The sequence below is a fragment of the Gossypium hirsutum genome, chromosome D04 (genome assembly GCF_007990345.1).
Source record: "Gossypium hirsutum isolate 1008001.06 chromosome D04, Gossypium_hirsutum_v2.1, whole genome shotgun sequence".
Taxonomy (NCBI): domain Eukaryota; kingdom Viridiplantae; phylum Streptophyta; class Magnoliopsida; order Malvales; family Malvaceae; genus Gossypium; species Gossypium hirsutum.
In genome coordinates, this window is record NC_053440.1 from 25,072,573 (window position 1) to 25,096,489 (window position 23,917).

At 32.9% G+C, this 23,917-nt stretch overlaps 2 protein-coding genes and 1 long non-coding RNA gene across 3 annotated transcripts; 1 reads left to right on the forward strand and 2 right to left on the reverse strand.

Moving 5' to 3' along the window:
- Window positions 1-390: 390 nt before the first annotated feature.
- LOC107903801 (uncharacterized) lies at window positions 391-6,136 on the forward strand. Its single transcript, XR_001685963.2, has 4 exons — window positions 391-619; window positions 3,532-3,614; window positions 5,409-5,780; window positions 5,858-6,136. It is a non-coding gene; the product is annotated as an uncharacterized lncRNA (long non-coding RNA).
- A 2,980-nt stretch (window positions 6,137-9,116) lies between these two features.
- Window positions 9,117-10,735, reverse strand: LOC107903800 (homocysteine S-methyltransferase 1). The gene is made up of 4 exons (XM_016829971.2): window positions 10,333-10,735; window positions 10,131-10,187; window positions 9,384-9,589; window positions 9,117-9,270 (listed from the first exon to the last, which is right to left on the reverse strand). The coding sequence occupies exons 1-4, from the start codon at window positions 10,501-10,503 to the stop codon at window positions 9,219-9,221; spliced, it is 486 nt and encodes a 161-aa protein (XP_016685460.1). The 5' UTR covers window positions 10,504-10,735; the 3' UTR covers window positions 9,117-9,218.
- Window positions 10,736-20,178: 9,443 nt separating this feature from the next.
- Window positions 20,179-20,999, reverse strand: LOC107902331 (acyl-CoA-binding domain-containing protein 2-like). The gene is made up of 3 exons (XM_041091481.1): window positions 20,875-20,999; window positions 20,665-20,762; window positions 20,179-20,389 (listed from the first exon to the last, which is right to left on the reverse strand). The coding sequence occupies exons 1-3, from the start codon at window positions 20,960-20,962 to the stop codon at window positions 20,213-20,215; spliced, it is 363 nt and encodes a 120-aa protein (XP_040947415.1). The 5' UTR covers window positions 20,963-20,999; the 3' UTR covers window positions 20,179-20,212.
- Between the last annotated feature and the right edge of the window lie 2,918 nt (window positions 21,000-23,917).

Genomic DNA, 23,917 nt, shown 5'->3' on the forward strand with positions numbered 1-23,917 from the left:
TAACTCGGCCAAATATAAAAGAAGCTACAAAACACGTAATAATTAACAATCATGGTTAAAAAAGCTAGTACACAAGGTAGCTACAAAACCCTGTTTCAATAACACCAAATTCAAGTTCCGACTAAGATAAACGACCATGGAATGAAAAATTAAATAACACTCCACTTGAAGAAGTGCTAAGCCTTGGCTTTTCCAGCTTGAAGAGATTGAATCCTCTACAACACCTTCACACCATGTTTGGTTTGATGGAATTGGTATTCCATTCCTTCGCTATTCCGTGCGGTACAGTAATTTTATCCCTATTCCATGTTTGGTTCACAGTTTTCTATTCAGTCAACTATTCTATTCCGTCCCTATTTTGTGCGGTCTTGTAATTCGCCATTCCGGGCACGTTTGTCTGAATTGCTATTCCAAACCACCCGTAATAACATTTTCCCCTTTTAGGACCAAAATAGCACGCGTCTGTTCTTCATCGTTTTCACTCACTTTTGCAGATTTCTTCCTCAACATTTATCCCCAAACTGAACCCTAGAATTTAGCTCCTTAATCGACAACAAATCAAGCATCCATTCGCCATCTTCATCTTCATCTTCCTTCTAGTTGAACGTCCTTATTTACAGTAAGTGCCTTTGATTCCATTTTTTTCTCTAATTTTTTTAGTTAAAGTTATTTCAGTTCTTTCAACTTTTCTCTTCCCCTTTCATATTTGGATATAAACTAGCAAAGCAAAGGTTTTTCCAATTATTTGGTTTGATATACTTTCTGCATCTTCTTGGGCTGTCTGTTTTCACTTTTTGTTGTTGTTATCTCTTGTATTTATCCATTCAAACTTCAAATATGAACATGAAAATGGTATAAAAAATGTTCAAAATGAAAAAAAAATAAAAGGTCTTTGTCATGCTAAAAGTGATTACTTTAGCTTCAAAGAAGTCTGTTCGTTCTGCAAATGTGAACTTTTCCTATTGTGGTTGTGCTTTGTTTTGGATATCTTGGTGAAATAAGAAAAACCCAAATTTGCAAATTTGATATTCACTTTGAATGTTCCTTTTCTTGGATATGAAAGGAAAAAAAATTAGAATCTGTAAATTTAGTATGCTTTGTATATGAAATTTCTTGATTGGAAAAGAAAAAGAAGTTCGGTATTGATTTCTCTTAACTGGCTTTGCTTCAAAGTAGTTTTGATGCATTTCAAAAAGATTATATGCTTTTCTTCTTAATTTTGTGTTAAACATTGTTTTTAACATATCCAATTTGATATATGGGATGTAAAAGCTTTTGGGGTTTTAAGAAATGCAACATTTTATCTAAAGAGATTTCAATAGGTGAAAGTGCATCATGTATGTGTACACTTAAATATATGTTTACACTTAAACTTTTCATGGACTATATTTATGGAATGGTCCCGGCATGCTATGTTCAAAGCTTAACATTGTTTTGATCTCTAATTAGTTTATGACTAATCCCACCCCAGGATTCTTGCGTTTCCTGTATCTACACTTGCTGAGTTTAATATAGAGTTTAATATAGCGTTTCCTTTATCACTTTATGTTCATTAAGCTTGCCATATAGAGTTTTGCAAACCTTTGCTGATTTTAATATGGATAGTTTTTTTCTACTTGGCCCTTCTTTTTTCTACTTGGCCCTTCTTTTGTGTTCTATGCCATGCAGTTTCTTGATCTAATTAGATTTAAAGCAGTTTATAGATGTTAAAACTAAAGTACTGATCCCATTGAGGCATACCTCCTGTCAATGTTTTAAAGGTCTAATCATTGACAAGTCTTTTTATTGAGGATACTGATGCTAGTTGGTCGATTAAGATTTTGTATTGACAATATGTTTCTCATTTTAGAAAGAAATAATTTGCACTTTTGTAGAACCTGAGGTTGATTAAGATTGCAATTCGCAGCTCTTAGACAAATAACTTACACCATTTCTTGCCATTCTTCATTAGCTGTAGGTATTAGTAAAATAAAGCTCTTTTGCAACTATGGAGCTCCTCATTATTTTTCGAAATACTAGTCTTTAATTTTGAGGAAAAATAAACAATGAAAAATAACTACACACTTGAGACGGACATGATATCTATCACTCACGGTATATATATTTGTTCCCTTCACATAATAATCTATATTTACAACAAAAAGATATCTATAATGTTGGGAAAGTTGTTGCTCGTTTCATGTACCGTTACAACAAAAATATATCAATAATGTTGGGAAAGCTATATTGTTCTCTTTATAAAGTTAAATATGTATGTGCAAAACAGTATGGATTACTTTTTGTATCTAAAGATACCTCTTGTATATGGATTACTTTTTCTATGCAGTTTCTTTTTCTATGCCATGCAGAACCTGAGGTTGATTAAGATTGCAATTCGCAGCTCTTAAACAAATAACATTGTAAAGTGTTTAACTATGGCATGTTTGAGAAAATGATAGCATAGGTCAATTAAGATGTCTTATTAGTTTCCCAATTGAATTTCTCAAACACTAGTAAACTGTTTTAATCGAGAATAGTCATATTGCTATATATCTACACTAGTAAACACTAGTAAACTGTTTGATAAGCATGGAAGTCAAACTGTTAGCAGATGATTAATTGGGATTGATCAAGTTTTAAGAGTTGATTTCTACTGAGAATATGCGCAACTAGTGTTTTGACTAGCTTGTTTGTTTCATATCTTGTTCGATTATTTGTTTAGTTGACTAAGGTGGTTGTAATAGTTAGTGCAAATCAGTTTTGAGTGACTACTGTAATAGTTAGTGCAAAACAGCTTATTTTTATTATTTTTAATTTTAACTATTATTTTTTAATTATTATTCAAGTTTTAATTTTATTGTTATAGATTGGTTTTATGCATTTGTTTATTTTTGTAATTCAAGTAAATTTTGGATATTTTTTATTTTTAATATTCCAATTGATTAAATAATGCATTTGTTAAAATAAAAATAATTAAATGCATAAAACTAATTAAATTATATATTTAATTAAAATAATTAAATTAAATTTTTTATTTTTAATATTCTAATGTATTAAAATAAAAATAATTAAATTATATATTTAATTATTAAATACCGTTTAATAATTACAAAGTCTTTAATTGTTTTAGTTTGATGTAGAATGTGATTTAAAAATTTTATTTTGGTGCAATTGTATAAATATAATTTTAATTTTAATTCAATATATAGGTGAAATTTTAATTTTAGCTCAATTATATATATACCTACATACCTACAAAGCATCAACATAATAACATGATCAAAGATTTTGAGGACGAATAATTTATGCAAATTGCTCTAGACTATTTTCAAAATTTGTTCACCTCACAAGGATAGTCTAATTCTACATAAGGTTTTGGTTAATAGACTAAGGCATGCCATCTGTGATTGTATTATCGAGGCCTAAAGTGCTTTTATATCATGACAACTAATTTGATAAAGAAATGAATTTCAAGTTGCAAATATAATTTTAATTTCTATTTTTTGCTTCGTAAAGATTCTAAATTTGTATTGTTCATTTTTTCTTTGATAGTGTGTTATTGCAACTTGAATTCTTTGGCTTATTTGATTGCTTCCTCCACCCACAGTTGAGCGTCTTGTATTCACTAAATCACTGTAAGTTCTTTGATAATTAAATTTTTTAATTTTATTTTACTGTTATTGAAATTAGTATTGGAGAAATGTAACCCTTTTACTACGATTTGAAGATATATAACACTTTAATATCTTACAGTAATGGCTCGTCTGCCTTTAGTAGGACAAAGTGTGAGGCGTAAAAGAATTGGTATTGCATTGACAATATGGTTGTAAATCTGTAGAATTGCGAGTTGGTTCTTACTTACATTGGGTGCCATCCATAGCCTACATACTTATAGACCAAGGATTAGGTCCTATATTTTAGACTTTTATGCAAAATGCAAAATGAGATTATGTGAAAAGGCTTATAAATGCTAGTGACGAGACCTGTATTGAACAAGTTAGGATGAATAAAATTGCCTTTTTTAAACTATGTGAGATGTTACAAACGTTAGGGGGATTGAAGTCGTCAAGGAACATGCTTGTTGATGAGCAAGTGGCAATATTTTTACATCTCATTTCCCATCACCTTAAAAATCGAGTTATCAAGCATCACTTTAATAGGTCCGAGGAAACTGTTAGCAGATCATTTCACCATGTTTTAAATGTTGTCATATGTTTACAAGATGTGTTATTTAAAAAGACAGAGCCAATTATAACTAATTCTACAGACTCAAGATGGAAATGGTTTAAGGTATTGGAGTGAGTTCTATATATAACTTCTACATAATTTAATTGATTTAGATTTAAATATAGTATCCTAACTCAATGTTTTATACATGTGATATAGAATTGCTTAGGTGCTTTAGATGAACCCATATCAAGATTAGGGTTCCAACAGTTGATAAACCTAGATATCGAACGCGAAAAGGTGACATAGTAACAAATATGTTAGGTGTTTGTACACCTGATATGCAATTTGTATATGTTCTTCCTGGTGGGGAAGGTTCTGTTGCTGATGGACAAGTTCTTTGAGATGCCACTAGTAGGAGACATGGACTAAAAGTTCCTCATGGTAAAGTACAAAATTAGAGGACTTTGAATTGTTCTTTAAGATCAAAACATTATTGGGGAATTAATCATTTAAAAAAAAAGTTTTTTTATAGGTTGTTATTATCTAGTTGATGCTGGATACACAAATTGTGAGGGATTTATTGCACCTTTTAAAGGACAACGATATCATTTGAATGAGTGGCGTCAGGGTTATTAGCTAAGTACTCCGGAAGAATTTTTTAATATGAAACATGCTTTAGCACATAATGTTATTGAAAGATGCTTTGGGTTATTAAAACTTAGATGGAGAATACTTAGGAGTCCATCATTCTATCCTGTAAGGGTGCACAATAGAATCATTATTGCATGTTGTTTGTTTCATAATTTTATTCGAACCCATATGAGTATTGATCCTATTGAAGCAGAGTTAGGAGAAGGATTACCTAGTAATGTGGTAGATGACGATGAACTGAATATCGTAAATATTCATCCATCGGATGCATGGGTTACTTGGAGGATGGAACTAACCAACCAAATGTTCGATGAATCGCAAGCATCTAGAAATTAGTTAGGTTTAAGGACAAAATGAGTTTGAGTTAATTTGTTTATGTTATTTTATGTATCTAGTTTGTGAAACTTTGGTGGTGTTTGAATTGTTTTTTGTATTGTACTAAACTTGTTGAATTATAATTTAATTTCTCTTCATTCATCATGTGTTATAATTTTATAAAGTATTGAGCTTTTGATTCATGATATTGAACTTAATTTTAATTTTATAAAGTGTTCACATTTTGATTAATGATATATTAAACTTAATTTTAATTTGTTTTTTTTCTTAAGATAATTATGTCAGGTGTTTTAGAATCAAATGTTTCTTCTCAAACTTCTCAAGGAACCAAAAGGAAATAGGTTCCAGAAGAAGATGCAGCGTTGGTTTACTGTATGGTGGACTTGCACAATGTTAGAACCTTTAATGATGATATAAGGTTCAAAGCCGGTTATTTAAACGAGTTGGAAAAAATGTTAGAAAAAGTTTTACCCAATGCAATGTTGAAGGCTAGACCTAATATTGAATCGAGGATTAGGATACTGAAAAGGGATTGATCAATCGTGTATGACATGCTTAATGGTCAAAACAATAGCGGTTTTGGTTGGGATGAGCATAGACAGCTCGTTGTTGCTGAAGATGCGGTTTGGAACTCTTATTTAAATGTAAGAATTATTTCAAGTCTTTATTATCTTATTTTGACCAAACTTATAACTAATATGAATTCCTTATTTTTATAAAGTCATAAAGAAGCTGGTCAATTCAGACATCGTAGTTTCCCTTACTATGACCAACTTACTGTCATCTACGCAAAAGATCGAGCGACTGGAAAAGATGCTCAAACAGCCGCTGATGTTATTAAAGAAATAAATGTTCAGGATGTAGCTACTACAGATATTAATGAAGAAAGAAACGAATTCTATGACTGCGAAGCTGATGTCTCTTTGGATGACATCGATGTTTCTGCTACAGAACCGCAACCAGATAGTCACCAAGGGGGTTCCACATCTTCAAAGAAGAAGAAAAAATTCTGATGCAAATGATCATATTTCTTTTTCATTTCATGATGCTACCACTTTATTGGCAGAAAACATGCGGGCCGTTGGCGAACAAATCAGTAGGAGTATTGCCTCCGATGTGGTAGTTCAACAAAAGTCAGAAGAATTCCAAATCATCCAAGAAAAAGCTATAAATTTATATCCAACCTTATGTGAAATAGAAGGTTTAATTGTGGATGAGCGCTATCGAGTATTGAGCAAAATTCCAGATCATCCAACGCAAATGCTCATTTTGTTTAATTTACCTTCTGATGTGCGATTGGAATGGGTCAGAAAATTTATTGCTGACCATTAAAAATCATGGTTCTGTTGATGATATTTTGATAACTTTTTCTGTTTGTAATATTTGGGATGGTATGTCATTACAATGTTCTAACTTTTTGATGTTGTAAAACTGTATAACATATGAATTATGATATAAAATTTTATGAATTTCATGTAATTTTCTGTTAATATATGAATATTATGTTTATGCAAAATATAATTCTTAAGATATTTATTATTGCTAATATTTTTTTATTGTAGAACAATTAAATTATTTGTTTCACTAATGATATTTTAGCACATTAAATATGTATTTCAGTTTAAAAATAATAAAGTAGATTATATATTATTTTTATAGTATTATATATTATGATTTTAGTAAATTCATATAAGAATAATTATATTAAGAATTTTATTAAATTATATATTATTATTAAATTATATTTAATAATAATTATTTTAAATTATATTTTATAGTATTATATTTTATGATTTTAGTAAATTCATATAAGAATATTTAATATTAAGAATTTTATTAAATTATATATTTTTATTAAATTATATATTTTGATTAAATTATTTATTATTTATATTAATAATCTTATTAAAATTTAATAACAATAACAATAATCATCTACCTAAAAAAAATTCTGCTAAGGGTATTCTAGTCATTTTTTTTCTTTATGTTATTACAACATCATTTCATTCAACCAAACACAAGAATACTATTTACAGTTCTATTCCATTCCATTCAACCAAACAATTGAATGTCTATTACGCCTCTATTCCATTATAACTCTATTTCATTATACATCTATTCCATTACAGCGAACTAAACGTGCTCTCAATATCTAAAGGATGAAAAACCAAATGATCAGATAAACTAACAAACTTGGTAAACAACAGAGATGTTAAAAATAAAAATTATATATAGCCATTAAGGCTCAAAAAAAATTATATAACAAACAATTATGTGCAGCTTTAGTAGCAGGTTGAACCATACTAACAAACAATCTCAATCATAGCTCTTCCATGTGTCACAAATAGGCATTCTTTCTAATGATTGTCTAAACTATTCAATTTTTTAACAAGGAACAATAGTATTAATTTACAAAAAGCAGAATTGAGATTGATTACATAAATCAATAAAAATAGAAAACAATCATAAATGAGTCAGTAGAAAACAATCATAAATCTGGCTGATAACCAAATTATAACAATTGTATGAAGACTAAATTAAGCATAAGCAGTGCCAAGCTAACAAAAATAGATCGAACACTTCAAAACAAAGAAGGATATGTTATTCCTGAAATTACTACAAAAAGTTTGACTTACTTTGCAGTTCATGCAAGTTAGATAACCATGGCTTGAAAGCAGTATGGCTGATTGATCCAGTATGCCATTTCTCAGACCTAAATACTCATTTTCAATCACCCTACATGTGCCATCATGTCAGATGTAGAAAAGGCTTAAAATGTAATGATAAAAAGGCCATCATGTCAGATGTAGAAGAATATGCATTCTCTGAGCAATGAAGTAGGTTTGAGATAAAAGAGTAATTAACATTGCAATATAAATAAAGCAAACTTTATTGCCAACGAAAGACAACCAAGAAAGGAAGTTGCATATTTCCAAAAAAAAAAAGAAAAAAAGGAAGGAAGTTGCAAGCAATAATCCATATTATCTATTCATTTATCTTATTTCATTTTTATCGATGCATTTTTTGCATATTCAAAAACTGTAGCTAAAAGTATACGGATATTTAATACTAATTTTGTTGTATTAAATACCACAACTTTTTAGGGCAAACAAGGTAAGTTACTGAGAAAGTGAAATAAACTTGCAATTCATTTTTCCCCTGCAAATCCAAACAACTTAATAAAAATGCTAATGACTCCTTATCGCCATGCATTAGAGCTATTAAAACAAGATACATTCTATATTAGAATTACATAAGAAAATTGTTTACAGTATCAATTGAAGGCTGATCCAGAAAACATCCCTTAACTAATAAAATCTTATTTGATAAGGGCACAGATAAAGACAAGAAAGCTATTCATTAACGAAAGCAAAAAGTATAACTGTCCTCCATAAGTTTTGTGACCGCATTATCCAAACATGTAAAGAGTCAACAAATGAACTTCCCAAACTAGTTGGGAGCATGAAAGAAAAAATTAATATCTTAATGCAATTTTATGAATGCTGTTGTAAATTTAAAATAGTTGGATTTCCAGAAATAAAAAATAGCAGTGCGAATGAAGAAGATTACTTCTTCTTAGAAAAAAAAAGCAATTAATGGAAAATAAACATGCTAAAATGATAAATTTTAAAGCATATGGATTAAATCTCAAATTCTATAGAAATAAAATGACTAATAGCTTATTTTAACCAAATTTAAACACATCATCCATATTTATATAGCTATTATCTAATTTGATAAGTTAGCAACATTTATAATGTGTTTAAATTTATATAAATTTTCAATTCTTTTACAACTTACCGATTGAAAAAAGTCAATTGGGTGTAGTTAATTTTATTCCAAAATAGGTTCAATTTTGATTTAAGAATTATAAGTTGGTACAGTCGATTTTTGAATGGAATCGAGATAAACTCGCCCTTTTGAAGTCCATCCCTTTTCTAGGTCTACTTGCATCAACAACGCCTGTTGAGTGGAGAATGTTGAACCAAAGAAAGCATGGTGTTTTTATACACTTGGCTCTTACTCTTTACATTGACAGCAAAAGGCTTTTCCATTTAAGAAAACACAAAGAAAGCTGTTCATTAATGAAAATCTTTCAGCTTATCCAGGTTTACTCCTGGTCCATAGCACCCACTGAAGGAAAAGACAGAGCACATGCAGACAATATAATCATGTTAAGCAAATGAAAGATGTGTGATATCTAAAAGATTTTGAAAATCTTTACAAGTTATACAAATTCCCCGAACCTGTATTCCGATCCATCAGCCACATATGCTCCATAACTTCCAATTGAGGCTGCTACTAAAGTTCGGTTGTAGCTATTCCCAGGAATACATCCGACACCATCCCAAAACTTATCACGGGCTTCCACTGCCAATTTGACACTCTTCTTTAGTAATGACTCCCCTTCTTCAAGGGATAGTCCCCGGGAAAGGAATCCAGGAATGGTAGCCTGTAATATAAATTGGAGGAAACTATGAGATAGAAAATTAGGAGAAAAACAGGATATTCAAGGTCAACTGATAAACTCCAGTTTTTTTTTTGGTAGCAAGCCATAATCAATTTCAAGAAGATAACAATTGTTTTCTTCAGCCTTCAAATCTGGAATATGTGAATAATTATAATTAAAATTGGGTTTATCATTTACCATATGATCTCAAATAAATTACTCTTCCTAATATGAAGGCAGGCAAGTTTCTACAAAGATATGTTGCTTGTTTCCAAGGAATCAATCATTGCAGATGAACATATACAGATGATAACTACATTATTTTCTGTCTGGTTCATTAATAAGCCAAACTTAGGGAAAAATCAGAATATTTTCCATGAATTTTCACAAGAAAGTGGTGGACCTATTGCATAGAAAAAGGAAGCATTTAGCTCCTATCCTTTTCACCAGATCCATATTGTGAATATATGAAAGGCAGAAGATCACACATTAGCCTAACAAATCAAGTCATTCGGCTGAATATGAAAAACACTAATAAATAAACCTGGTAAGATGAAGTAACCAAGATATCTGCACCAGCCTCCGAATACTCCGGATGAACCTGCACATATGAACACTCCACGTTGATTCAAAATCTAAAACCAAGTCTCAAACTTTATACCCTGTTTTTGACCTGGAGTCATTTGCAGAACAGCAATGTACATATTTTCCAACAAAGCTGAATGAGAAAGAAGACCGAAAGGTACCTGCTTGATAAGGTGAGGGTCTTTGATCAAGCAAAGGGCGCTCCAAACCTTAAAATTAACGGAAGCACCATGACTCTCAAGCTGAGTAGCAAAACCCCCATCCATCACAGCACAGCCTCCAGCTTTTTCTATCAAATCTTCCAACAATGAAGCTCCCTTCTCAAAACCCATATTTTTTCTTTTCGTCGGTGTGTGATGCAGAGTAGTGTGTTCTTTGATAGATGGAGAAAGAGCAAAGCTTTGTTGGCGCTGGTAATAAAAAGGTTTTGGGTTGTTATTTCAGCCATGGGAGTGCAGAGTGTTTGTTGGAGAGTGGCAACTGAGAAAATATTGTTGGCCATGGGAAGATTAGGGATTACAGGGGAGAAAAAATGATTTTTGTGGCGTTTTCATATTGTTTACCTTTTTTAAATTAATATTTAAATATATTAAATAGTTTAGATTAAATTTTTTAAAATATAAAAATATTAATTAATTGTATAAAGTTTTATCATTTAACAAATGTCAAGTAAACCTTAATTTTAAACCCTAAATTAACCATTCAACACATATAAAGTCTATCTATTATATATCTCTTAAATATACTCATAATTTCAATATATTTAATTTATTATTATCTCTTTTACAATTATATAATAACATATTTAAAATATAAATTAAAAAATAATTAATCTAAACCCAAAACCCTAACCCGACCCTTAAATCTCTAAACCTTAAATCCTTAACTCTTAACCTCTAACCCCTAAACCTTAAATCTCAACCCTTAAACCATAATTCCTAAATTCATACTCTCTAAACCTTAAAATAGTAACTCCTAAACCGGTTTTAAATCTTAAATAAATCATATACCTTAAATCAAAAACCCTAAACTATAGTGATAATTAATTCAATATTTTAAAATTAATACTATCTCTTTTACGATTATATAAGAAATTTTTTAATATATACCCAAAAAACTTTAAAATTATTTTAAATAATAGTATTTTAATTTTTTCATGTGTTTTATTTCAAATTATTTCTACGTGTCATTATTTTTTTGAAGATTTTAAATATTCAATTAGAAATAAATTGAATTTTATTTAATTAATATAAATAAACCAATTAAGATAAAATGTTTTTAGCGGCGCTTTTTTAAAAACGCCGCTAAAACCCCAAGTATTAGCGTCGCTTTTTAAAAGAGTCGCTAAAACCCCGAGCATAACGGCGACTTTTAAAAAACACCACTAAAACACCGAGCATTAGCGGCGCCTTTTAAAAAACGCCACTAAAACACCGAGTATTAGCGGCGCTTTTTCAAAAATGTCGCTAAAGCCCGAGCATTAGCGGCGTTTTTGAAAAAACGCCGCTAAATCCCCGAGCATTAGAAGCGTTTTTTTGAAAACGCCGCTAAAGCCCCGAAAGGTAAGAAAACGACGCCGTTGAGCTTTAGTTTTTTGCGGCGTTTTTCTGAAAAATGCCGCGAATGCTCAAAAACGCCGCTAATGCTCGATCTTTAGTGGCGATTTCCATGAAGCGCCGCGAATGCTCGATTTTTACCGGCGCTTTTTGTCCAAGCGCCGCTAAAAGCCTGCTTTGGTGTAGTGACTATATAAATCAATAAGAACTCAATCATAGTAATACTTGAACTTATGAAAGTATTATGAAGGCCCCTGTACTATGAGTCAGATTGCCTTTTGCCCTATCTATTGAAAAATGGGCAAATTACTCCATGTATGTTAGATTAAGGAGTAAATTGGTCCTTTCTGTTAAAGATTTCATCTATTTGTATTATTAAAAACTAGCATGACTGACGAAATAATATAATAGTGTCACGTGGTGTACCACATGTATCTCATGTGGATATATCTAGTGTTTAACAATGAAATAGATGAAATTTTTAACATAAGAGTCAATTTGCTCTTTGATCTAACACATAATGATTAATTTGCCCATTTTTAAGTAGAAGGGGCAAAATGTAATCCGACTCCTAATACATAGGCCTCTATGGTGCTTTTTATAAATTTGAAAGTGTGACATAATAAATTTTAAATATTTAACTTTACCATTTGAACAAAAGCATCATCTAATTTTTATGAACTTTTATTAAATATATTTGTTACAAAAGATTTTTTTCACCTATTTTTTAGGTCATAATCTAGTAATTTTTGTTATTTTTTAAAAGAATGACTTCCAAGTTTTTGTTTTTTGCTAAGGCTTTGATAATCTAAAATTAAAATAATCTAATGGAACTTTTTTTACAAAAGCATGTAGAAAATAATAAATGGATAAGAGCTACTTATCACTTGGATAATATTTTTAATTAATTTAATTTTATTTATTCTAATATTATATTATCCTATAAGCCAAATGGGGTACACGCCCTCTTACCGCAAGGCTTGGATAGTTAAGCAAAAGGCGTTTGAGAAGATGCATAGTGGGTGGGACGCCTCATACAATGAAATATGACAGTGGTGTCAGGTGCTAGAGAGATACGTCCCAGGTGCCATCACAGACCTTGAAACGGAACATGCGTACTACAACGGCCGATTGCTACGTGGATGCCAAGTGTTCAAACGCCTGTTTTGGACCTTTAAGCAATGCTGAGACGCATTTTCATACTGCAAGCCATTGGTACAAATTAACGGTACCTTTATGTTCGGTAGGTATACTCATCGGCTATTGCTTGCAGTGGCACAGGATGACGGTGGGAGAATTCTTCCAATTGCATTTGCAATAACACCAGGGGAGTCGTCTGATGACTGGGATTTCTTTCTCTCTAGGTTAAGGAGGCATGTGTGCCCCCAACCTGATATCTGTGTTATTTCAGATCGGGGCGCCGGTATACTAACTGCATTTGATCGACAGGGAAGCTTATGGCAGTGCACACACCATAGATATTACCTAAGACACATTGCTTCGAACTACTACAGGCAATATTCATCTAAGAGCGAACGACGACAAGTGACCAACATGGGTATTTAGTCTATATCTGTGTTATTTCGTTTGTCAATTTGAATTAGTTTTATTGGTAGAAGTGGTATAAATTATTCGCTATGATCTTATATTGGCAAGGTATGAAATAAATAAAGATCGTTTCCACGAGATGTTGGCAATTTTACGTTCAATTAACGGAGAAGGGGCAGACTACATTTGTAACATACGTTTCGAACAGTGGGCACAAGCATACGACGGCGGCCTACGATATGACCATATGACGTCGAACCTGGCTGAATGCATAAATTCTGTTTTTAAAGGAACGCGCCATCTACCGATAACATCGGTTGTGCGAGAAACATATTTTCGTTTGGCGGCGCTATTTCCAAAGCGAACAGCAAGTTATGCAAGCCAGATGTAGGGAGGCCATGTATGGTGTAGTAAGGTAGTTCAAGAAATTAACAAGGCCAAGGCGAGGGCAAACACCATGTACACAGTGTGTCACGATCGAGACAATTTTTGGTTTCGCGTGACAGAGTTTGACAGACTGTACCAATGTGTTGTTGGCGGGCAATATCGTGTACACTTGCGAAATAGGACTTGTGACTGTGGGATGTTTGATGCACTTCGTTATCCATGTGCTCATGTTATTGCAGCTTGTCAGAATCTCCGGCTGGATCCGATGAGCTATGTGGACGAAGTGGAAAAATTAGAAAACATGTACAACGTCTGGAGACACGTTTTCCCACCGGTCCTAGATGAACGTAAGTGGCCGCTCGTATCTCTTGCTCCTTTTAAGCTGTTACCGGATAGAGAATTGCGTCATAAACCAAAGGGTCGGCCTTGCTCTACTAAAGTGCGTAACAATATGGATATCCGAGAAACAACCAGTCAACAGAAGTTGTGATGATGGCGTAGGAATCCAGGCCATACAAGCCGATCATGCCATAATCGGAATAGTTGAATGTAATTGTAAATAAATTATATTTTTTAAATTATTTATTGATAATTGTATTAATTGTTAGTAACAGTCAAAACATTTTTTCAAATCTAACATTATGTGAATGTAAAAATATTAACTGATAATTGTATTAATGGTTAGTAGAATTCTCAAATAATATCAAAATATTCAAAATATTTGTACAAATTAATTAAGCTCGTGTTATTACATCGAATAATATCAAAATAACTCAAAATTTTTTCTATTTTATTACATCAAATAATATCAAAATAACTCAAAAAAATTTTATTTTATTACATAAAATAATATCAATTTATTTAAAATATTTGTACAAATAAATTTAAATACGGCAATCAATGTCTATGCCCGGGGGATTCAGTGCCACATGGCAGCCGTCGACGGTTACGCGTTGAATCCTCCTTTCTCTAGCTTCTGGCGGCAGTTGTTGTTCCTCCGGTGGGGATTCTGGTTCTTCCGATATGGCATCTGGTTGTCAGACTTAGGACGATGATCCACCTTCAAAGAATAGTGTATGTGGAGGTGTTTGCATCACAACGGCGACGGTGTTTGAACCCATACGTTAGTGGGGATTGGTAAAAAGGAGAGCTCCCCGATAGCCCCTCTTGCGATCCCTCGTGCGCCGCTGGCCTATACATTGGCGGTCCACTCGGCATAACAGGAAATGGAGCTGAACCAGGCATTTGGCTCCAACCTGCCATAGGACTCGGAAAAGGATACATATAAGGGTTAGGATACACATTAGGGCTAGGAAATACACCTGGCATCATCTGAAAAGGCAGTTGCGTGGGTATCATCGGTTGAACTGCTGCGTCGGGTGACTGTGTCGGTGCTCTCATTGGGCCTGGTGATTGCATGGCCGCTGATGATGAGTCGGGTGAATGTTTGGGCCTCGTTGAGGGGCTGCCTTCGTCGTCTTGTCGTCTTGGATTTAGAAGCCCGTGCCTTTCCCTTTCGACATGTATTTGCTGCTGCCTCTCCTCTAGCGTCAGTAAATACGGCTTGCCATGGATCCTAAACCATGGCATGTATTCTAGAACGCACGCTAACTCCGAAACGATGATTGGTTCCCGAGTAGGTATATATTCATACTGATCTTCCCACATTTCCATGTACTCGGACCAGTATCTCGGTCAATCCGTGTTCAATTGTCGAAGGTCGACTTTGTGTTGATCGTCAAACACGTCAGGATCCACGGGAATCAGTTGTCTACATCCAAACTGTCGTAGCACTCTGTCTGACTGGTGCAGCTCCACGATTGCGTAGTTGATCAACACGACTTTCACGTGCCAAGCTTGTGGATTTTGTAATAACTCTTCCGGAATTACTGCCCGAATTGCCGGATCCTCGTATGGTGTCCATTGAAACTATATGAACATGATAGAAATATTAGTTATATGCCTAATTACTTGTATGGAAATATCTATTTTATTTAATACTTACTTGTGCTTCGACCGTTGGTCCAATAGAAGTCGTATATCTTCAAGAGAGGTAGGTAATCGAGCATGACTTGCCGGATGGTTCCACCTAATTAAATAAATTTTTAGCATACTTTTATTTTTAAAAATTTACATAATTATTGTAAAATCTAATATAAAATTTACCTCGTTATGAGTGAGAATGTATATGGGTGGTCCACTCGATGACGTAGAAATGAAAAGCGAAACTGTGCCCATGACTGCAGGCAACCTCCGATTTTTGCTCTCCTCAGTCGCGTCGCTCTACACATCTCTGGATATAACGTTGCCAAGATGGCAGACCCCCAAGTCAATTCACCGTCTGCTCTAAAATCAACAAGTTTCAGCAGCCATCTTAGATGTACGCGGCTCCGTGACGTGTCGGGCATCAGATAACCTCTAATTAATTGAAGAATGTATGCCCGAGCATATCGAATTCTTTCAATTTCGGTTGAATCTTCATCCGGATCAGGGAATGTGTCACGTAGCCAGCCCATCTCGATCTTACCTCCCTCCATTTTCTTCGAAATAGCGCCCAAAAGCTCGTAGCACACCGCCCCCAATCGCTAGATTGGGCAGACCCGATGACTGGGTACCCGTCCACCGGCAATCCTAATTGCAGACTAACATCTTCTAAAGTGATAATGCACTCTTCACATGGAAGATGGAATGTGTGCGTCTCGGGTCTCCACCTCTCGATCAACGCACTGATTAGTTTCGGGTCCACCTTGCATCCCCGGCCTACCATCGCCACGTGCCAAAAACCCGCTTCCCGCAGGTAGTTCTCTACCAACGGTGATGGAGGACCATGCATATTCCGGATATTGCATTCCAATACCCGATCTATAGACTTTTATAACAAATAATAAATTAATAATTATCTAAAAATGCATAAATAAAAAATTCTTAAATAATATTTAAAAATTAAATTTAATATTTACCATTTTCATTTGTTCCACCGATATGTGATGCTTATCAAGATGAGTCAATTCTTCGGCCATTGCTGAAATCGTACAAATTTTTACGATTTAAAAAAATTTTTAAAAAATTTTTTAAAATTATTTAAAAAAAGGGAGTTAAGAGAAATTTAAGAAGAACTTGAGAGAAAATTGAAATTAAATATGGATTTGAGAGAAATTTGGAAGGAAATTGAGAGGAAATTGAAAGGAAATTTGAGAGAGGATTAGTTTGTGAAAAAAAAGGGTGGGGGTATTTATAGTTTTTTTTTTACCGTTGGGGGGCAACGGTCAAATTTTTTACCGTTGCAGCACTGTTCATGCGTGGGACAAATCGCGGCCACGTCAGCTCGCTTTGTTGACGTGGCAGAAAATCGCGTCCTAGAGGGCGCGTCCCCTGACATCGCGCTAACGTGGACGCGATTTGTCGACAAATGGACCATTCCAGTAAATAATTAAATAATGGGCCCATTTCAGTAAATTTTTTTAAAAAAAGGGCTTTTTTGTGTAAATTGCCCCGTTCCTCCACCTTTTATGCTTTTATTTTATTTTATTTTATTATTATTTCATTTTTATTTTATTATTTTTCCAAGACCTACTTCCACTTTTGGCACGTTTGTTTCCCTCAATTCCCCATTCTTTTTCACACCGCCATTCTCTTTTTCTCGTGCTATTGAAATATGTTCTTACTTTCTTGTTACACTCTCGTCAATTTCGTTTTTCTTTTCTTCCTTGTGAGGTTAGTTCTCTTTTATATACTTTTGTTCTCCATTTTGTGTTGCTGCTGTAATTCTTGGAGCATTTATTTTCGTTTTGTCGGCTGCCATTCTAAGGGTAAAGTGTATTTATTCTATATTCTATGTGTTTGTCGTTTTGTTGTTGGGCGTTGAGGTTTGGGACTGCATTGGGGTTGCGTTAAGTCTGTTTTGTGTGTTTTATTAATGACTTTGATGCATTTTAGGAGAAGGAGAAGAGGCATTAAGCGACCCTCTAGCCCTTTAAGCATCGGTTGGTTGTCGTTTTGGTAGCGTAAGTTTTCTACGTTATTGGAAGCCATTTGTGGGTGTTTTGTTGAATATTTGATTTAATTTTCATATAATTGTTATTAATTAAGCGTATTAAATGACATTTCTAAGTTCGAAAAGTTTCGTGGTTGCTTTCATGTCAAAATGGGATCAGGTGTGTAATGAAAACTTAAGAAAACAATGATATGCGAAAGCCAAAAATCTGAACTGTCGACGCCACACGACCATGTGCCAGGTCGTGTGTTGGACCTTGTGAGACACACGGTTTGGGCTAGTTGGGCCGTGTGGGCTCAAAATTCTAAATTTTACCCTAGGGGCGTAAGCATCGCTCAGGTCGGACATAGGGCTTCCGTAGTGTCCATAAGGCATTAATTAAGCTTTAAAATAAGATTTTTGATGTTCTACTAGCATAAAAATATTGATCTGAGTTGTATGATAAATATGATATATGCACAATATGAACTGTATTTCTGGTAAATGTAACAACCAAATTTTAGTAGTGTTATAAACAGTGGTTTTAGGGCCACAATTTCGATGAGTGAGTTATAATTTTAATATTTATTTAATACCTACGAGATTATTTTAAGGCCATATTAAAGTTTCGTTAAGAAATTTTAAAGTTTAAATGTTTAATTAGGTAAAAAAGACTAAATCGTAAAGGTTGAAAAAGTGGGTTTCTATTTGTTAAAAAGGTTAAAAGGCTATGAAAAGGTAAATTAATGTACTTAGATGGTAAATATACCATAATTAAGTTAGTGGATAGTTATAAATAAGGTTTTATTGAAATTTTTGATTAATAATAAAGTTAAAGTAGTAATTTGGTAAATAAAACAAAAGTTAAGTAAATAAAATACAAAAGAAATATGTCTTTTCCATTTTTGTTTCAAAAACCTAAATTAGCCATTAGATGAGAAGGAAGGTTCGACCAACACTTTGTTCTTGCATGGTTTTCTTTTGTGTCCTGTTTTTAATAATTTTTATGTTCTTGAGTTCGTTTTAGCTTAATCTAGCTAGCCCGGGGATTAATTTGAAAAACTGTTAAAGGTTGAGGGAGTTGTCATGGTTGTTTTTGAATATGTTTTGAAGTTATTTGATAGGTTATTGATCGTAGTTTTTAAACAAACATGTTTTGTTAAGGGATTTTTAGTGAATTTAAGGTTTAAGGACTTATTCATGAAAATAGTAAAATTTCATGGTATTATTATGAATTAATTATTTAAGTGGGTTGATATGAGTCCTTAAGAATTTCGGCTAGCTTGTATGGAGGATTAAAATGATTAAATTTCAAGTTATGAGCTTAAGAACTAACTTGAAGTGCTTAATTGAATGAATTATCTATTTAGATTAAGATAAACAACAACCGAACTTAAATTGAGGAAAGACGAAAGCTTCGGATTAGTTTCAAATTCTACTTCTACAACTATAGTTTTCGAGCTAAGTTCGTATGAATTATAATCGTATTAATGATAGTTAAATTGATTATTTACTATATTGTGTTAATAAAAACGGACTTGAAATTGCTTATGTATCGATGTTTTGAGTAATTGACAGATAACGAACCCCGTTCGAACATTAAGGGCACGTTTGGTTCGCTGTAATGGAATAGAGCTATAATGGAATAGAGGCATAATAGTTATTCAATTGTTTGGTTGAATGGAATGAAATAAAACTATAATAGTATTCTTGTGTTTAGTTGAATGAAATGATGTTGTAATAGCATAAGGAAAAAAACTAAAATGACTAGAATACCCTTAACAGAATTTTTTTTAGGTAGATGATTATTGTTATTGTTATTAAATTTTAATAAGATTATTAATATAAATAATAAATAATTTAATCATATTTTAACATAATTATTATTAAATATAATTTAATAAAAATATATAATTTAATAAAATTATTAATATTAAATATTCTATGAATTTACTAAAATCATAATATATAATACTATAAAATATAATTTTAACATAATTATTATTAAATATAATTTAATAAAAATACATAATTTAATAAAATTCTTAATATTAAATATTTTTATATGAATTTACTAAAATAATAATATATAATACTACAATACTTATAAATTCTATTAATCTGGTCCTAATTTTAAAAAATTCAATAAACTTAACCTTCAATTTTACATATTATATCAATTTAACCTTTATTCTTAAAATTCAAAAACAAAAATTAAAAAAATAAAAAATTTAAACATTTATTTTTTGATAAAAATACATAGAAAATTATAAAAATATTTATAAATAAATGAATATCTATTTTTCTCATTTTTTAACATGACATTTATTTATTAGAATAATAAATTTATAAATAAAACAATTTAAGGAGAAAAAGCAATGAAAAAGAATTAGACAAATTTAAAAATATTTAAACATTAACGCCACCATGCTTAATTTTGATAAAAACTACAATCTAATATTGAAAAAGATAAAGTTGACGTCCTTAGATTGTTGGCCCAAAACGCCAAATTTACATCCATGAGAAATTTTTTCAAGTACTTTTTAACTGAAACCAAACTTGGGAATAAAACACAGGTCATTCCGCTTTGCCCGCATGTTGCAACCAAGGCCAATCTGAGTCACATAGGTCGACTGGAGAGTTGCCATCGTTATCCTTCGTATCTTTTTCTGCATTTTGTTTTACAAGAAATTTGGCAATGTCTTCCCTCTCACACATAACAGCATAGTGCAATAGGGTTTGACCTTCATTGTCCTTCCAATAGAAAGAAAAAACAAAGATTTTAACAACAATGCTTACAACACCAGAAAGAGAAAAGAGAAATATAGAGCATTGTGCACCATTTAACATAAAAAAATTTCTTATTTACTTCGGTATGCTTTTGAAAACGGTTCAAAAACACTCTAAAGAAAGTTATTTCACATTTGTTTTTGTGTATTACAGATACATCAGACAGTGATAGTTTCAGCACACATAAATAGGTTAGGAGGTGAATACCAGTAAAACCGTAACAGTGATACAATAATTACCTTAGCATTCACATCAGCATTCCTGCTAAGAAGTGCTTCAGCAATTTTAAGATGGCCACGATCTATAGCCCAATGCATCGGGGTCCTCCCTTCACTATCTGCAAGCATCAAATGCAAACAAGTTACTTGATTAAGCAAAGTCTTTCAGACCCATGTATGCAAGTCTAGTTTTTTCTTTAAAAGAGGAAAAACAACTAAATAGAAACAAACCTTGCAAATGCACAGAAACACCACTTTCAATGCATTTAAGCAAATTATCCAGTTCTCCTTCTCTAGCAAAAGTGTGGATAGCATCCATTTTCCTAAAAAACAATAAGCATTCCTATCAAATGTCTTGGATACTAGAACATTTTACCAATAACCAACTATAACAAACACACAAATCTCTAACAAGAAAAACCAATAGCAAACTCTCATTATTAATTTTGATATCAAACATAACTAAATACATAGATTCCTTTGGTTCTTTTGCAATATATATTCCAATATCCAAATCATAGAACTTAAGATAAATAGAAAAAAATATCTCAAAAAGTTTATAATAAAGGCTTCCTAAATTACCAAGCATTAAAAACCCAAAAATTTCCATCCTTTTCATTCACAGACCAAATAAAGAACTATGAAAACACACTAAAAGGGAAAAAAATCTCAAAAAGAAGAATACACCCACTAATGGTACGCCAGAGGTTGTTAAAGGAGCAGGACACTAGAGAGACCATGAGAAGACTCAGTGTTCATACGCTTCCTAAGAAACCTCATGAGATTCATCTTCTGGCTAACCAATCCACCCCACATGCATATCTTTTCACATCTCACCACCACGACTTTTTGGCCATTCAACAACTCCTTGTCCAAAATGAAAGCCAACCTTCCCAGCAAGTGACTCATTGCATCCACCGCTACCCTTTTGGAGCACATGCCTCACCCTGAAACCATCTCTTCTTCTTCCTCTTTGCTTGGTAGCTTAGCTTTGGCCTCTTTTTAATGGAATTGGCATGGTTGATTTCGTTTTAGGAATAGTTATTCATATGTTGGTGCCTACAGAAGAGGCGGTGGGAGTTGAGTTTATCAGAGCTGATAGCTTCCCACGCCTACATGCTTCCCTGATTCACACTAGAGTTGTAGATTCCTTGCAAATAAAAAGAGAATTTCATAGGAAATCTCAACATAATCACTGTAAAAATAAAATAAAATAAAAAAGTATTCTTGATCATTTATGAACTAAAAATTGAGAAAAAAAACAAACACACAGATCTTTTTTGAAAAAAAGAAAGAACCGTATTAAGTGATAGGAATCCTATCTTAATTTAGGTTGAAGATTCACCTTCTCCCTCTGGTTGATCGAGAAGCACGATCCAGGAAGACGGTTGTATCTTCTTTACCGGTTCCCATAGATACAACAGTAAAAACTTCACCAGTTTTTTCGGTGGAAAGGAACGAAAAAGTGAGATGGAGGGTGCTTTCTGATCGGTGTTCTAAGTCCAGTTGTGACGCCAAAGAGAGGTAAAAAAGAGAAGGAGAAGACGGCGAGGAGAGTGGAGAAGAAAGCTAGAAGGAAGAAACAAAAGACGGAAAGGAGAAGCGTGGATCGAGAGGATAAAACAGGGCGTAGAAATCGGGAGGGGAAAATGGGAGCTAAATTGAGCTTTTGGAAGGGAATAGAAATCGGTCAATTTTGAGAATAGAGGCGTAATGTAATAAGCCCGTAATAGGGCATTACACCCAACCCAACTGATGAATAGGTGTGGCCCACGGAATGGGGCTGTAATGGCATAGCCATTACACCCAACCAAACATGCTATAAGAATTCTTAGGATATGATGACATGGCATTAGGGATTTCATGTTTCGGATGTTGGTCTTGAATGTCCTACCAATGGCTGAGATCCTGCATTTGTTGCGGATTCTCCACATCTCGTGTGAGTAGCATCATGTAGCTAACATTTCGATCCACAGCTCGTGTGAGCACTATTAAAAAGGAAAGATTACGGTTATATGAAAATGCACTCTATGTATGAGGATTCTTTAGTATCTGATGCAATTCTAGATGGTTCAACGGGTAAGTAAAGAAATGGCATGGTAAGTACACAATGGGATATTGAATCATGATCTATGAAAAGGCTAATGTAATAAATGATGTGCATATGAAAATCTACTTATATTATGGTTGAATTCATATGTATCATGTATGAACTTACTAACTTGTGAGTTTGATGGTGCTTGTATAGGATTTTACTAAGTTTATGGTCTTGGTAATGATATTATGCTTATTCTATGGTTTGTGCTAAAGAAATGGTAAGTTATGTTTGAGTTTATACGAGCTTACTAAGCACTAGTTGCTTACGTATTTACTTTTCTTTCTTTTATAGATTATAAGAAGCTTGATTGATTGGAAGCTTGATCGATTGAAAGCTTGATCGATTGGAAGCTTGATCGATTGGAAGCTTGTCAGAGATTTATCACACTATCTAACAACCATTTCGGTAGTTTTTGAGTATTTCGGCCAAGGTTATAAATGGCATATATACATGATAAAGGCCATGTACTTTCCATGTTTTTGAGTATTTCCACCTGTGTGCCAAGGTTATAAATGGGTCCTATACATGCCATTTATAGGCAACTCAGTGAGTATACGGCTGTGTGCCAAGGTTCTTGAGTATTTTGGCCGTGTTACCCCTGTTTTCAAGTTTTGCAACTTTTTTTCCAAATATTCTATTTTGTTTCAAATTAGTCTCGAATTGTTTCTAAGCTATTTTTAGGGTCTCGAAGGTTCGATTTAGGGACCAAATGCATATATTTGATTGGTTTTTAATAAGATTAATTTATTTAATGTTATGATGTTAAGTGTTATTTCGATTGTTTGGTAATGTTTCATAACCTTAATCTGGTGAGGGAGACGAGTTAGAGGTATTACATTTAGTGGTATCAGAGCTATAATTTAGTTGGTTCTCAGATTGAACATAGTATGTATGGAGTCTAGAAATATATGACATTATATAACCTGTGATAATGTGATATCTCCTAACTCAAATTGAATTACGTTTTCATATAGATAAAAGATGTCATCCAACCGAGTTGATTCCGATAAAGTTGATATGTACAAGCCTCCGTTCATGGAGTAGCTAGCAATGGTCTCGTAGCTGAGGGTCGTGGAAGTGAGTCTAACGAAGCCTTCTTCCAAATGATGTCTGAGTGGTTTTTATGTTCGTTAAAATGAACCCTATGGCTTAACGACCTCCACCCTCTCTCGTACC